The following is a 15,912-nucleotide window of genomic DNA, read 5'->3' on the forward strand; positions in this document are numbered from 1 at the left end:
TCCAATATATTGTGTTGGAAATTGCAGTTCAAACTTGTCAACTTCATAATAGTGAAAGTTTATTGCAAATACTTGCCCAAGGGCTAATTGCAGTTACAAACAACATAAGGAAGAAAATACAGTGGTATGTGAGACTATATCTACGTCTAGCATTATACTATATTCTACAACATACATGGCAACTACTAGTTTTACTGGGTTTGACTTCTTCTTTTTAGGCAATGGAAGACGAATTTACCCACTTCTTCTATAATGTGTGGGTTCTTTGATTTTAGTAGTGAAATTGTTTTTTCGTGGTAGGGAATGGTGGGGAAGTAAGGGAGCATTTTGGACACGGTGCAAAATAATTGTTTTCTGATGTCGTCATAAAATGGACAGTTAGAGATGAAATGAATTTCGTCTTCCACTGCATTTGAGGGGCAATATTTACAAATTCTCTCCGACACAGGCAGTTTCGTATATCGCTTTTTTTTAAACACTGTTTATTCAAATCGTGAAAGCAAGTACAGGTAGAAGTAAATATGCATACACAGCTACTTTTAACAACTTTTACAGCCATATCCCCAAAATACACGAACCAATCACAAAGAACAGTCACTAAAAAAGATGTCTAAATCACTTAGACACAACAGGTCTTTATATCCCCCTTTTAATGATAATAAAGCAATTATCTTCTTTCTCCACAGCTCCCGAGAAGTTCCCAGACGCGATGTTCGTGACGCACAACCACAGTGACCACGCGGGAGAGCTGCCCCTGGTGCTGGGAGGAACCGCCCAGCGGCGTGTGCTGGCCGGCAAGCCGAGAGTCAAGCTCCTCTGTGGACCGAAGGTTCTGGAACCGCTCAAAGTCCATCGTTTGAGCGAGATGGCGTATCAGATGAAACCTGTAAGTCCACACCTACCAAACCGACGGTATCAGCATGAAAGTTCATCTGAGTTGGTAAATTACATTATGAAAAACTTAAACTGTTCTCCAACTCAAAATTTGACTCACCAGAAATTTTCGACTGAATCACTCAGTCTTCCTCAGCTATCTGACCCAAATGCTGTGGACACGTGATTTTTCCCACGTGTGACGTCAGCAAAGGGTCAAAGGTTGTCTGAAGTCGATATCGCCCCCCCGTCCACAGCATTTGGGTCAGATAGCTGAGGAAGACTGAGTGATTCAGTCGAAAATTTCTGGTGAGTCAAATTTTGAGTTGGAGAACAGTTTACGTTTTTCATAAACCGACGGTATATATAGGAAATGAGAGCGTATATGCCCACTGTCCTTGGTGCTGAATGCCTTCTACTCCTAGTACATTTCCAGTACTTCCGTAACAATGCTGGAACGCTAAAGAAAGCATGAGATTTTTGTACTTGAGTTATATAACTATTCATTAGTGATAATATCTTATTATTGATTTCTTGGGCGTTGAAATCAGCCCTTTAGGCCATGTTGATTTGATTATATGGATGACATCCTCCGGGAACCCCAAAATTTATGAGCGCGTGCGAATAAAAAAAAGTTTTGCAAAAAAAAAGTTGTTTTCATTATGAAATCTACGTGGTCATGAGGGTTGAACAAATGGGACAGAATATGGTTTGGCGAATAATCTAGTCTTCAAGTTCATTTCTTTACAATTTCGTCTTTTTTCGTTTGATTTTGGCATTCTACGACATTGGTATGGTTTTTTTTGTAACTTACGGTATATTTTTGCTTATTTTGCAACTGTTTTGTACGATTTACAGTATGATTGAAAACTTTTTTTTTTGAAACGGCCGAAAATTCATGCGCGCGCGGATGTCATCCATATAATCAAATCAACATGGCCTAAAGGATAATGACCCTACCTTCTGCCAACGATGTCCGATAGTTTCCCCCACTGAAAAAGCAATACACACGTCTCCATTTATTTCATTTATTCATATCAGTATGAGGCACATGTACATGTAACATCACACTCTGATGTATGCATTTAGCCCCATGGGCATGAACATGCAATTAAAGATTCATATCTATGACAACAATTTTTTGTAGAAAACATACATGGTTAATTAAGACAGTAATATTTAAATACCTACCATAAAACTCCCAAGAAACACACCAATGAAGGTCGCACTGGTCAGGTATCCGGCATAGTACCCTAGCCGAGAGGGATACATGGAGATCATAGATATGCCAAAAAGCAGTTACTCAAGCAACTGGATATGATTTTAGAAACGGTCAGACGTTTCAACTAGTATCCACTAGCTTTCGTCAGTGACCGAGAGACCAGAGGAGAAATGCAGGTTTATAAGCACTAACTATAGATTGATATGGAAATAAAGTGAAGACATTTTTTTGAAGTCGAAAAGGGAACAAAAGTAGGACAAGTCAAGACAAGATAATGCAAATTAGTTATTAGTTATTTGCATATCGATCAATTGTTAGTGCTTATAATTTATAAACCTTCATTTCTCCTCTGGTCTCTCAGTCACTGACGAAAGCTAGTGAATACTAGCTGAAACGTCTGACCGTTTCCAAAATCATATCCAGTTGCTTGAGTAACTGCTTTTTGGCGTATCGTATTACCTGGATGTCTAACCTTCATCGACATATCATAGATATGTTTACATAGACCTTCATCTGCTTATTTCACGTTTTCTTTATTGAATCAATATATATGTTTTCCTAATGAAACAGATATTCGAAAGAAACCAAGGCCTAAGTTGTCTAAAATCAAACATCATATGTTTGTCGACGTCAATAAAATTGAAAATGTGCATAAATTAACCCATAATTAGGTATGAATCAACACCTATTTATGCATACATTAAAATATTTGATTGCATTTCGTTAATTAACTAAAATGTTGCATAAAAGTGCATGCATCTGCAACAATTTGCATATGTAAATAATTTTGCATAAATTAGCATAATTTGATCCAGATCACCCTCTCTTCTACTTGAACTTCCGTATAATTAAAGAACGCCAATGATTCATATTGAAGCTGTATGCATACGGCGAATTGTTTATTTCTGCTCGATCGAAGCTAAATGCGATGTACCTATCTGGTATACTCTTTAGGTAGGGAAAGAAGTCGTGTGTGAGGAACGGGAGAAATGGGTGAATGGTGCTTCCAGCGATGGACCCTATCGACAGGAGCACCCCTAAAATTGCGACCTGAAACAAAAGACAACATTAACTGTAACTGGCCAAGGTATACATTAGACTCATAGTTTATATCGTAGTATCGTAAGAATCAACATTGACATATACACGTAAATAGCTCTTGTGTTTTGCGACAGTGCAATGAAAATATGACAACACTGCAAATAGGCATACGGAACCGTTATATGCAAATGTTAGCAACACATAAACACAGGATCTCAAAATAGAATGATATCCTGGGAGCATCGATTATTCGGACGAGCAAAAATGAACACAATGTCACTTTGATTTTTGCCTTTGGAAAGAAGGTTATATTTTCAGTGCCGTTTGTCTGTATGCTTGTCTATCTGTCCGTATAAATACGTAGACATTATTACTTGAGAAGTTGAGGCCCGATTACCGTTAGAACAATAGGTTGTTAGTATATAGCATGATAGCTGTAAACTTTAGGTTGAACATAGTTTTCGACGGTATGAGATCGCGGAATTCAGAGTTTAACTGTGTCGATTTCAGAACTGAATGTGGCAGTCGTTGAAGTTGTTATAATTGTCGCCGACGTGTAGAAATCATAGTCATATTTTGTGAGCATTTTTCAGAGATACGTGAAAAGTAAGCCTGGATCAAGAAGGTAAAAAATCAAGCCTGATTTTTTAATCTCCGAGACATAACGTCATTACAGCAGTAGTGTACACTGCGTAGTAACAAAAATAGAAAATTAATTTTGCATGCCTAGTCTATTCTGCGTAACATTTAGTCGAATATCGGCATGGAAAGAAGTCACTGTGCCTACCCTGTAACTGCCAGCTTTATACACACATAAGATGAATTCAAATAAGTATTCGCAATATCTTCACAGTACCCTCCTCACGGCCACCTTACTAGAAACATACGCTAGCAGACGCCACCTCACACATGTATACATACCTGTTTGACCGGAAATTGGCGCCACAGCGCTCTGATGTTACCAACCATGTTTACAAACCCGGAGTACACACAGGTGAGCACAGGTATGGATATAACGACACGTCACCAGACACGGGCGTCCTGCAACGATCAGTTTGACAGCCGGCCGTCAGCACTTGGAATAATCTTATGATCCGATCATACGATGCGCGGTCTTTCCTCGACTGAAATTAGGTCCTAAATTTGTCAAACACAGAGAAGTGCAGTGATCGCCGCCGATCCGACATCACAGAGCGCCGTCCAACATCCTGGATGTAACGAACCGTGTGATTGGAGCACACCCATGCCATAGGTTGATCGGAAACAAGGAGGTTAAAAATCAAAAGGCTTGAATTTGTTATGGTAGGATAGGTTACGCTCAAGGTTCGCCTTGATCACGCCAGCCCGTCTGGCGCTGCTCTCGTGGAGGCTTGGAGGCTTCTCCCTCCAAAGGGGGGATGCCTTTCCCAAGGGCACAACGTCGGGGTGCATGTTCGGACATATCCGGGATCGAACCCGAGTCTCCTTGTTTGAGCGCCGAACGCTCTACCACTACGCCACACGACGCCGGCCACGACACGTTTATGTATATGATTGTCAACATGTGACCTGTATTTAGCCCAGTGGGGCAAAAATGTACAAGAGAGGTCTTCATTCATTATTATCATATAGCCGACGTATGAGAAAGCTCCATTTCTCATCCAAAGTGGTCGGTTATTACAATATTATTAACATGACAATGTAAGAAATACAAAAAAAGAGACACGTGTTATCATATATGTTAATGTAAATCAGTCCACAAACTTTGTCGGCCAAACAAATATGAAACGTCCATGTAAAAAAGGGCGTTTTTTACATTCAACTGTCCTTTAGAAACTTTCTAGAAAGAACCAGGTCCCTTTCTATCACATATTACCGAACTCTGATCGTCAGATATGTAATAAAACGAACTTTACGCAATGATAATGACCACAGGTACAACACAGCATACCTATCCAGTAGATTTGCTGCGTTGACTGGGAAGTATACCTGAAAGTGAAACTCTCCTGGTGCGACACGAGTACCCCATGGGGTATATCTCTCTCAACGTGGGTTACCACAAATGCGGGTAACTTGTGTCAAGCATAAATTTTGGATAGTGGGGGTTCAGCTTGCCCCCGCTTCTTAATAATGAAATAAAATACATTTATTGTACATTCATGCCACGACGGACTAGGCACAGGTCAAGACTTAACAGACACATAACAAACGTATGTAGAAATGTGGAGACAAAAGATACACTACTGCTTGACTTAGACATACATACATAAGGAACATACAAGGGTACTATACTAGGCTAATACAAAGTGTTCTAGTTACTGAGTTAATACAGGGTGGTCAAATTCTTCTCGCTTTTTTATACAATGGAAAATGTTGGAACAGATCATGTTTGTGATACAGGGTTTGTCTAGACGCATCAAAAATATAAATCTATCGTTTGCATTTAGTATGGGAACTTCTCTTTGATATGCTTAAAAAGGACAGATCTTTCATTAGAATATAAAGTACAGTCTAAAATAAAGTGTTGTTCGTTTACTATTCTATGAAAGCAGCCTCAAACACGCCGAAAATCCAACTCCCCGCACGGGCGGCATTGTCATACCATGTGCTGATATACCGGTTTTCAGGAACAAGAATGTCCTTGCCAGCTAACCTATGACATGACCGCGGTCCAATTACAGGGTTTGTTGCATTCAGGGGTGTTGGACGGCATTGTGTACGCGGCGTCATGATTGGTGAAAATAAATGCACAGGAGAATAGTCGGAATGTCCACCACGATCAGCTGTTAAATTATTGCGATAATGGTAATTACCGGTTCGACCAATGAGAGAGTGGCTCCATGTCTGCTAATCATTTGCATGTCTATGTTTTGACGAAGGTGGGCGTGGCTTTACGATCAGTCCAGGACCTGCCAGTGATTGTCTAATTTAAGACTAATTCACTTAAGGTCAGTCGAAGAAAGACACACAGCGCATCGTATGATCGCGTGCTGACGGCCTATCAAACTGATCGTTGCAGGACGCCCGTGTCTGGTGACGTGTCGTTATATCCATACCTGTGCTCACCTGTGTGTACTCCGGGTTTGTAAACATGGTTGGTAACATCAGAGCGCTGTGGCGCCAATTTCCGGTCAAACAGGTATGTATACATGTACGAGGTGTCGTCTTCTAGCGTCTGTTTCTAGTAAGGTGGCCGTATACGTAAGACAGGCACTGTGAAGCCATTACAGTAGCTAGTATTCGACTTCATCTTAGATAGTATTGGCACCATATGAGTCTTCCATTTTGCTACTACACAGTGTGAAAGTACATTTCTGCTGTGACGTTACATTTCGACTCAGTTCACGTCAACATTGGTCTCTGATATAGATACTTACATCTTTCTACACATCGGTGACAACAGTCCTCTAACAGCTACCGAGGCTGCCCTGTTCAATTCGGAAATCGAAAATTGATATCAACCTTTACTGACTCGTTTACTGACTCGTTTATTCAAAATTTCTTGACCTATACTGTCTAGTATATAGTGACAGACGACACTGAAAACATACATGTTTAAGCTTTTTTTACAAAGGTAAAAAAAAGTGATATTGTGCTCATCTTCTATTCTTCATGAACCAATGTTGACAGGATATGCTCATCTAGTATTTTGAAATTCTGTGTTGCTGACCTTTGACTTGCGTCCCGGAGTCAGAGACCGGAACAACAACTTTGCCGTATAGCTACAGGCACTGTTGTCTGTATACTGTCTCATAGAAGTATATATGCTGTACGTCTGTATCTGTATCTGTATAGCCGGTATAACCGCCTTTCGGCGTAACACACCAGCTTCGCAGGCACGCGGCGCGGCGGCAGCTGGCTATATTACACCGATCGACTTGTTACGCCTAACCCTTGAACCTCTAGCTCTAGACTTTGTTTAAAGCTAGCTATCTATTGACAATGCCCCTACTGTATGTACTTGGTGACAGTGAGTTCCACTCTGCAATAGTTCTAGGAAAGAATGAATTCTTGAACACCTCAATCCTTGGTTGATAACTCTGGTACTTGAAGGCATGGCTCTTTCTTGTTCTCTTCTGGGCTGGTATTAGTAGTTGGGACATTCACCAGTTTATTAGTCATTTTGTACATCATGCATAGTCTGGACATCTATATATGATACTAGTACATTGTATTAGGACTTTCTTCTTACACAACTGGTAATGTTTCTCACCTGCTTACGTTTCGATGTCTGCCAGATATCTTCCTCAGAGCTTCTGACTGGAGTGCTTCTTCTCGCCGCTTTATGTAACCAATAATGCTAGCCAATGTCAACTCCAGTGATGAACGTTAACCGGGACGAGGGGGGATACACACTTAGCCACGTTTGGGATTGTGTTTTAGCCACAAAAGCGCCATCTAGTTTGGCTGCATACAGCGGCAAGAAGTAGTGCTAGAGAGTCAGAAGCTCTGAGGAAGATGTCTGACAGGCATCGAAACGTAAAAGCAGTTGAGAAACATTACAGTTGTGTAAGAAGAAAATCCTAGGGTGGCAAAAGATAGTATCAAATTGTCCAGTATGCATTGGTCAGAGAGGGTCCAATTGGCCACTCAAGGTGGGGATAGCGACATAAAAACGGGCTATATATAAAAAGGTAACGATCTTCTCCCATCAACCTCTGCTTGGAGTGTATGTTCTACCAGCCTCATGAATTTATTTACGGATGTGCGTGTATATATCCTTACGATATACTACGATACAAATTATGAATCTAATGCAGACCATGGCCAGTTACAGTTAATGTTACGCCAAAAAAAGCAGTTACTCAAGCAACTGGATATGATTTTGGAAACGGTCTCTGTCACTGACGAAAGCTAGTGGATACTAGCTGAAACGTCTGACCGTTTCCAAAATCATACCCAGTTGCTCGGGTAACTGCTTTTTTGGCGTATCGTATTACCTGGATGTCTAACCTTCATCGACGTACAGTTAATGTTGTCTTGGTTTCAGGTCACAGTTTTAGCGGTGCTTCTGTCGATAGGGCCCATTTCAGGCAGCACCAGGAACCCATTTCTCCCGTTCCTCACACACGACTTCTTCCCGTACCTGAAGAGCAACCAGATAGGTACATTTTAGCTTCGTTTTAGGCCTTTTAGCTTCGTAGTTCGATCCAGTTGTCAACAAACAATTCGCCGTACATGTATGTATACAGCTTTGCAGCTAAATCGGGTGCCGTTCTTCAAGTATAGTACTGACGTATTTCTGAGACGTGGCTTTCGGAAATGTTACATCAGACTGCAGCTGGCATTCACGCATAAGACATTACAACTCAGGTCTTGGTTTGTGAATTTGCTTTCAAATGTCCAATTATTAAATTATTATTATTATTTCTTTATTTCAGGCATGCCAATAGATTAAATAGATGAAGGTAGACTTCTATCTAAACATTTCTATTTCTCCATGTATCCCTCTCGGCTAGGATACTATGCAGGGTTCCTGACGAGTGCGACATTCACTGGTACTTTTCTCGGGTGTTTTATGGTAGGTATATCTTGCTACATTACTTATGTTTTCTACAATTTACTGTTGTCATAGACATGACAGAATGTAATAATTTAAAATAAAGCTCTATATATTACTTTTTTCAGTGGGGGAAGCTGTCGGACATTGTTGGGAGAAGGTAAGGCCAACAATAAAGCGTTAATGCCCCGCCCCGAGGTGTACATGGTGAGATAATCCCGGGTAAGGTGCGATAACTACCGACTAAATCACCGAGTGTGCGTAGCGAATATCCGACCACTTTTGAAGTTGCGGCCTGATAACCAATGGGAAATGGAGCCTTCTGATTGGTCGACGTCTTCTGGCTATATATTATGATATCCTTTAATCCATTTACAAAATATGATTCGTTAGATCAGCATGCCATGAGCATTTTTAATGTGTGTACGAAACATGTTTTACGAGTCATAATAAGATATTAGTATATGATATGGTATACTGTAGTGCAATAGTGGGCCCAATAGTGACGTGGAACTGATAATATATGAGTGTGTTTCTTGCTGCCCAGACCCATCCTGTTGAGTTCGGCCACGGCGCTGCTGGTAGGCACGGTGCTAGTGGGCTTCAGGTGAGAACTTCAGCGACCATCTTTATTTTTTTCGTTATGCCATACAGCATTTTCTTGAAGAAAAGCTCATTGTCACATTTATATTTACCAAAGGAAAACATATTGCTTTTGCTCGGATTCCTCTTCTTCTTCTCCCAACCAATAAGGTCAATGACCTGAACCAGACGTCTGTCACCATGGTAACTAGTGTCGGGTTACATCATGTTGCAATTTTATAGCAGGAGGGAGTTATACTCCTGTCTGACCATGTATATGAATGTGCAAAAAATTAAAAGAGCAGACCATATGCGAAGGTAAACATGATGCATTTGCTTTGAAAATGTTGCCATTCTAGTCAAGAATGTTTGCAATAGCCTAGTTTAACTCCTTTTGCAAATTTTGCCACGCCTTATCCTAGGCCTATTCAGTGATTCTGGAAGAAAGCTCATCAAATGTTCGGCTGTATTCATCGAGATCAAAATAAGCATTTCGATATATGTATTGAAAAAAACTTACTTTATTATTCGTCAGAAAAACAACATTGCAGGCTGAAACAGCCTGAATTGTGTTGTACATTACGCCAAAAAACAGTTACTCAAGCAACTGGATATGATTTTGAAAACGTCAGACGTTTCAGCTAGTATCCACTAGCTTTCGTCGGTGACCAGAGGGGAAATGCAGGGTCTTCCCCTGCATTTCCCCTTTGGTCTCTCAGTCACTGACGAAAGCTAGTGGATACTAGCTGAAACGTCTGACGTTTTCAAAATCATATCCAGTTGCTTGAGTAACTGTTTTTTTGGCGTATCGTATTACCTGGATGTCTAACCTTCATCGACGTGTGTTGTACATTACATGTACATTCACATTTACAGTTGTAACATTTCAGCGTTAAAAGATTAAGTGTTAAAAGAAGTATATCCGATAATGTATCGTACCAACACGCGTGAGTTTTCTAACACATCCTGACCGATTGACATGTTTCCTCCGATCAAGTTTCTCCTTTCTATGGGCCGTCGGTGTGCTGTTTTTCGAAGGACTTCTGAACGGCACGCTGGGTGTAGCCAAGACGTACCTGTACGAGGTGAATGTCGTTTACGTACCTGATTTTAATGGATGCCAGTTTCCAAGCTGAGTCAATACCTGCCAAGAAAAATATTCGACTGGACCTTAGGTTCGAAGTGTGGCTAGATAAGTTATTATGTTTACCGAAGGAAAAGATATTGTTTTTGTTACGTTTCCTCCTCTTCTTCTTCTCCAAACAATGACCTGATTTGTTGACGTCTGTCACCATGGTAACTGGTGTTACACCATGTTGCAATTTTATAGAAGGAGGGATTTAGACTCATGTCTGACCATATATGTGAATGTGTTTGAGTAAGAATTAACAGAGTAGACCATATGCGAGGGTAAACATAATGTATTTGCCAAGGCAATTCCTAGCTCGTGCCAGTTTCGTACACATAACCTTTATAAACTGATAGACAATCCTGTGTTCGAAACGCATCTCTGATAACTCGTCCTCTGTATCGTGTTTTTATCTGCAGATTTGTCCTCCTAAGTTCCATTCATTTGCCTTTTCGTATACCTGGCTTCCTGACAATGTGGCCCACTTTGTGGTAAGTACATCTGTGCACAATATGTAAATAAAGAAACAATTTTTTTTAAATACCTTTCATGTGATGATCTTTGCAGCTGGTAGAATTTTTGTTTACCAACAATCTAATCAATGTCGTTACGCTTGCCTAGGGCCCGATACTGGGTGGATTTTTGGCCTGTCCAGCTACAAGATTCCAGACGTTCGACAAACCTTTCTTCAAGCAGTTCCCGTACCTGCTGCCCTGCGCCGTAGTGGCGTGTTTGCAGCTCTGCATTCTGATAGGTCAGTTTGGGCGTGACGTATACGTCTAAGTCGTACTTGATTGGTCGCCACCAGCGTTTATATTTTCTTGCATGTTTGCAGTTCTTCATTCTGATAGGTCAGTTTGGGCGTGACGTACACGTATAAGTCGTATTTGATTGGTCTCCACCAGCGTTTAAATTTCCTTGCATGAAAGAGTCTGATTTCACCTCTTATGTGTATCCGATTGTCTCAAAGCACAGTTTCGCAATGTGTGTTCGACTGTTCAACTATACATCATTTTGACTACTATAAAAATTTTCACAATTAACAGGTGGCTGCATTTTTCTGGGCGAATCTCTGGATAAAAAACCCAAGGTTGATTATATCAGTTTGACCAAAATATCTACGCAAGACGCGGATGAAGACGACAAGGAAAAACCACGCCGTAAGTAAATATTTTACTTATAAGTAAAACTGTTTTATCTACAATTTAGTCTACATGTCCTTCTTGTGTTAAACCTCTACCATAAAATAATAACCATAAACAGATGTAAACGTTTTTCTACAAATGTGCGGAAACACACACAGACAGACAGACACACCAAAACAATACCTCCATTTTTTCATGGAGGTAATTAAGAATGGCTAAGACACAAATTCGTTTACAGAAATTTTCATCTACGACAATTCATTCTATCGTAAAGGCGCTAAAATCCTACGACCAGTTGTGCTAGTACGTTTTAAAAAACAGGTAAAACTGTTTTCTCCACAGGACAAGAGGAGTCCACGTGCAGCCTGCTGCGGGACAGACTGGTGCTGATCCCCTGTGCGCTGTACGCTCTCTTCGCATTGGTGACCATCTGCGGCGTTCAGGTAAAGCCTCTGTCACACATTCACGAATTTGACCAATCCCAAAGCAGAGCCTACGGTGGCAAGACAGTATCTATTAGCAAGAGGAGTGTCCTTTTTCCCACCGAAGCAAATGGACACTCGTCAGGCCAATGGATACCGTAGGATCTGCTTGGAGGTTAGAATTTGGCCTCCCGAACACTAGGCGCAAAATTCATTGGTGTTCGGCGAGGCTGGTGACAAGTAACGTTAGATGTTTGCGCGTTCCTACGTTGTTTGATTCTTCAAGAGTTTCCTGTATCTACCGGTTTGTTTCTATAAATTGTGGTCATCCAGTAGTCTCTACCGGGCTTCATGAGGCGGCTTGAAGAGTAGAAATGTGCCAAATAGACTGTGAGATAACATGCCAGGGAATCGCTCCGCGTTAGAGTACATTTGGGAGCCACCGTACCAACTCCCCGCCATGTTATCTCTCTTTTTGGCCAATTTCTACTCTTCCAGCCGCTTTCCGAAGCCTGGTAGAGGCTTGTCATCCAGAGTCCTTCGTTAAGAATGGCGAGAAATATGACAACAGGTAGTTTAGGTTCCTTGTCGGTGAACTAGACGATGTGTACTGACGTCTTGTTCTGTATTTTTACCACCCCTGCAGTTGTTACCCCTCCTCCTGGTGTCTGACTCCCAACATGGCGGCTACAACTTTGACGCTGCGGAGATTTCCATCGTCCTGACCACTATCGCCATCTATGGAACCGCCACGCATGTACTTGTATTCACTTCTTCTTTGACATTAAAGAACAAACATAAACACAGGTCATTGATACGACGCCACCTTGCGTGTTTTCATCAAACAGCAATTTTATAGTTTAGCCGAATCGTGCTTGGACACGATTTCGAAGGAACGTGTAGCATACACGTGGACCAGATGAGAGGTATGCGATTTACCAGAATCGCGCTTCCACCTATTTCGTCTAAACAGGGCCGTATATTCCGTATCCGTTCTCGCCTCCCAGCATCTGTCTTCAATTTTCTAAAGAAATGCACATATGTCTTGAGCCGGGGTCATTTGTCAATTGTTAGATTGCGCAATTGCCATAATATGTTTAATTTCTGTATGACATATAATTATACTACTAGTATACGACATGACAGTTTTTTCTCTGTGTGTCTCTCTCTCTCCTTTAGGCAACGTTAAACCCATACATAGCGTCTAAGTTTACATACAAGACGGTGTTCCTGTCTGGAGTTCTGTTTTACGCAGTGGGTATCAGCTTGCTTCCGTCCATGGTCAACATCACAGGTGCAGTAAGGAGTCAACAACTTCTCCAAACAGCGAACTCTAGCGATTTGACACTGAACTTCACGGCTGCTCCTGAGCAATTTTCGACCTCGCCACTAGTAACAGAAAGTTACATACAGCCAACGACAGAACTGAACGCGACAGTAGTTACCGGCCAGTGTCGGCTAGCCGGGGACAGGAGGAAGACCTCCCAGCATCAGGCCTCAGAACTACCCGCCAGAGTCTGGGGTCCACTGCTGGCTGTTGTATTGGTGATGGAACAGGGAACGTAAGATACTTTGCTACTACGGTAAAGTAGAATTTTTGTCTTAGGGGTTCTTTATCACCTTCGCCAAGAAATTTATGTTTTCAGTAGCGTTTGTGTGTGTGTGTGTGTGTGTGTGTGTGTGTGTGTGTGTGTGTGTGTGTGCGCGCGCGTGTGTGTGTGTGTTTAGCACGATAACTCAAGAAGCTTTAGATGGATTGTTATTAAACTTGGGAGGTGGGTAGGTCTTTATTAGACCTAGAAATAATTAGATTTTGGGCTCGCTGGCGGCTTTCCTACGTACTGCAGCAGAACTTCCTGTTTTGATATCTCGTGATCTAGACATGCTTGGGTCACGAATCTTGGATGGTAGATAGCTCTTGGACTAGGAAAAAAGGGACATTAGTTTGAACCCCCTGGCAGCTTGTTTTCTATAGTATTGATAACTCACAAGAGTCCGGGACATGAGATGTGTAGTCACCGAAAACTGATAGCCTTATACTCATTTTTGTTACGAAGTAAAATTGTGGTGGCCATTTGAGTAACACTAGGATATAGGGTACATGAAATATTACTGAAAATATACAGTCAGACGAAAGGAAATTCCCAATTTTTCCGACAATCGGGTATGGATACTTTTTGTAGGTAATTCTTCGGATGAATGGATTTCCTTAATCTTTCAGCGCACAAACATACCTGGCCGTCACTGTGATGGTAGGAAACGCCGGTGTGGTGAGTATCATATCTACTATATCATTGTGTATTTCCCAAAGATTAATTAACAACCGAAACATATACCCTCAAATGGAACAGCAATAAAAGACATTGGAATCAGATGTGCTTGGTATAAGAGTCCCGCATCAGTATGAATGGGAATTTTATTGCCCACAATTTCAGTATAAAGTCAGGTAAATGCTGATGTTTATAATGATGTCCTTTTATGTCGGCAAAGCAATCCAACCGGGGGACAGTTAACGGCATCGCGCAGACCCTGGCGGCGCTGTCCCGGCTGGTGGGACCGGCGGTGAGCGCCAACCTGTTCGCCTGGACCACCGATAACGGTAGGGCGGCAGCTCACTTGTACTTCATATCTATCTGCAACACGCGTAGGAATTTTGTCGAAAGTTTTAAACTTTTGATCCGACACAAAGAACTATATATCTAGAGCTAGAGTCACTCTGGTCTTCCTCAGTAGACTGACCGAGTGAGACTTGTCACGTGACTTCTTTGAAGTGTGGCGTCAACACTGGGTCAAAGGTAGCTGGTAGACTATATCCTCATTGGGTAGACTATGTCGCCCCCCGTCGCGGTTGAGTATGTCCATGCAAGTACGGTATACAATGGCAAATGTAAAATGTCCCTGGTACATGTAACTACCAACACAGATGAACTTTCAAAGACGGAAGGAAAGTTACCGGTGAAGTAACCTGATCAGTTTTCAATCCACTAAACTTTCTTCTCCCTCTGATCATTTTGAGAAAGACACATCTGTAAACTGATTTTCTCTTTCCTTTGTTGGCAGGGTTGCCCTGGCCGCTGGATCACCACCTGTCCTTCTATCTGGTGGCCGTCCTGTGTATCCTCGTGGCGGTCCTATGTGCAAGTCTACCGGCTTCCAGCAACCTGCCCAGGGCCGACAGTCTGACATTATCAGAGGGAGAGGACGAGAGGGAAGAAGACCAAGAGGAAGAAGAAGAGGAGAAATTAAGTATGCATTTTAGAACACGCGATGGCAAGACTTGGATTGATGGCATAGATGATAATGACGACTTTGAAACTAATTATCTGCTTCCTCCAAATGTTACTTAGATCCGATGTAAAGATCTCGAAACGAATCATTTTCTATAGACTGACCCTCAATGAAGGACTCCGACATCAGAAGACAGTGTAACAAACATCAGCCCATCACCCCACCCCACCGGCCAAGGTCATATTGCACACTTCTCACAGAAGGTTGAAACGAAACTTCGGTCCATTGACAGGCAAATAGGCAGGTGAAATGAGTACTGTGTTGGTGGCAGTATAGAAATGAGTTGAAAAAACTTGAGTGTGCCATCACCACTTCTTACGAGTACATCTTCCTGGAATAATTAAAAAAAAACTTAAGAAAAAAAAACACCGTCACATTTGATCGACGTTGTTTTTGTTTTGCACACAGAGACCGCATCTCAAATGGTGAACAGTGCCAAGCAATAACACATCCAAATGAAGACCTCTTGACCACAGAAAACTGGTGCCGAAGTGGCATGGGAATAACTGGTGACGGGATAAGAACACAACTTGATATACTGTACCTACCTTCTGGTGGCGTCTTCTAGCGTCTGTTCCAACACAACGAAACTCACACCTTTCCATGTTCACAAGTTATGCTGAGGTCACATTTCCAAACCGGGGCCCGGCCGTGCAGTCTTATGGAACGAAAAGTACGATATAAAAGACAATAAAACACAGAAATTTTTTGATAGTAATCATGGGCACTAT

At 41.7% G+C, this 15,912-nt stretch overlaps 2 protein-coding genes across 3 annotated transcripts in view; one reads left to right on the plus strand and one right to left on the minus strand.

Moving 5' to 3' along the window:
- Positions 1-853, minus strand: part of LOC109486620 (probable peptide/nitrate transporter At3g43790) — a 4,953-nt gene extending 4,100 nt beyond the window's left edge. Inside the window, exon 1 of the mRNA XM_019790481.1 lies at positions 725-853. Within this exon, the coding sequence (XP_019646040.1) occupies positions 725-853 (129 nt within the window). The remainder of the gene's footprint in view (positions 1-724) is intronic.
- A 5,168-nt stretch (positions 854-6,021) lies between these two features.
- On the plus strand, positions 6,022-15,647 carry LOC109486862 (protein ZINC INDUCED FACILITATOR-LIKE 1-like). Of its 2 annotated transcripts, XM_019790775.1 has the most exons (15): positions 6,022-6,254; positions 8,106-8,220; positions 8,575-8,636; positions 8,744-8,775; positions 9,163-9,222; positions 10,195-10,282; positions 10,746-10,817; positions 10,948-11,080; positions 11,373-11,486; positions 11,814-11,914; positions 12,540-12,650; positions 13,073-13,455; positions 14,115-14,163; positions 14,384-14,492; positions 14,954-15,647. In XM_019790775.1, exons 1-15 carry the CDS (start codon positions 6,207-6,209, stop codon positions 15,238-15,240), a joined length of 1,764 nt encoding a protein of 587 aa, XP_019646334.1. In that variant the 5' UTR covers positions 6,022-6,206; the 3' UTR covers positions 15,241-15,647. The 2 variants fall into 2 exon arrangements, with proteins under 2 accessions (XP_019646334.1, XP_019646340.1); XM_019790781.1 differs by lacking the exon at positions 8,106-8,220.
- The last annotated feature ends 265 nt before the right edge of the window (positions 15,648-15,912 follow it).

Source organism: Branchiostoma belcheri, unplaced genomic scaffold (assembly GCF_001625305.1).
Source record: "Branchiostoma belcheri isolate BF01 breed outbred unplaced genomic scaffold, Haploidv18h27 scaffold110, whole genome shotgun sequence".
Classification (NCBI taxonomy): Eukaryota; Metazoa; Chordata; class Leptocardii; order Amphioxiformes; family Branchiostomatidae; genus Branchiostoma; species Branchiostoma belcheri.

Excerpts from the sequence above, each read along its gene's own strand:
- LOC109486862 (XM_019790775.1), top strand. The coding sequence starts at position 6,207 with ATGGTTGGTAACATCAGAGCGCTGTGGCGCCAATTTCCGGTCAAACAG. Across the intron at positions 8,221-8,574 it reads CCTGAAGAGCAACCAGATAG|GATACTATGCAGGGTTCCTG; the intron begins GTACATTTTAGC and ends CCTCTCGGCTAG. Across the intron at positions 11,915-12,539 it reads TGACCATCTGCGGCGTTCAG|TTGTTACCCCTCCTCCTGGT; the intron begins GTAAAGCCTCTG and ends CCACCCCTGCAG.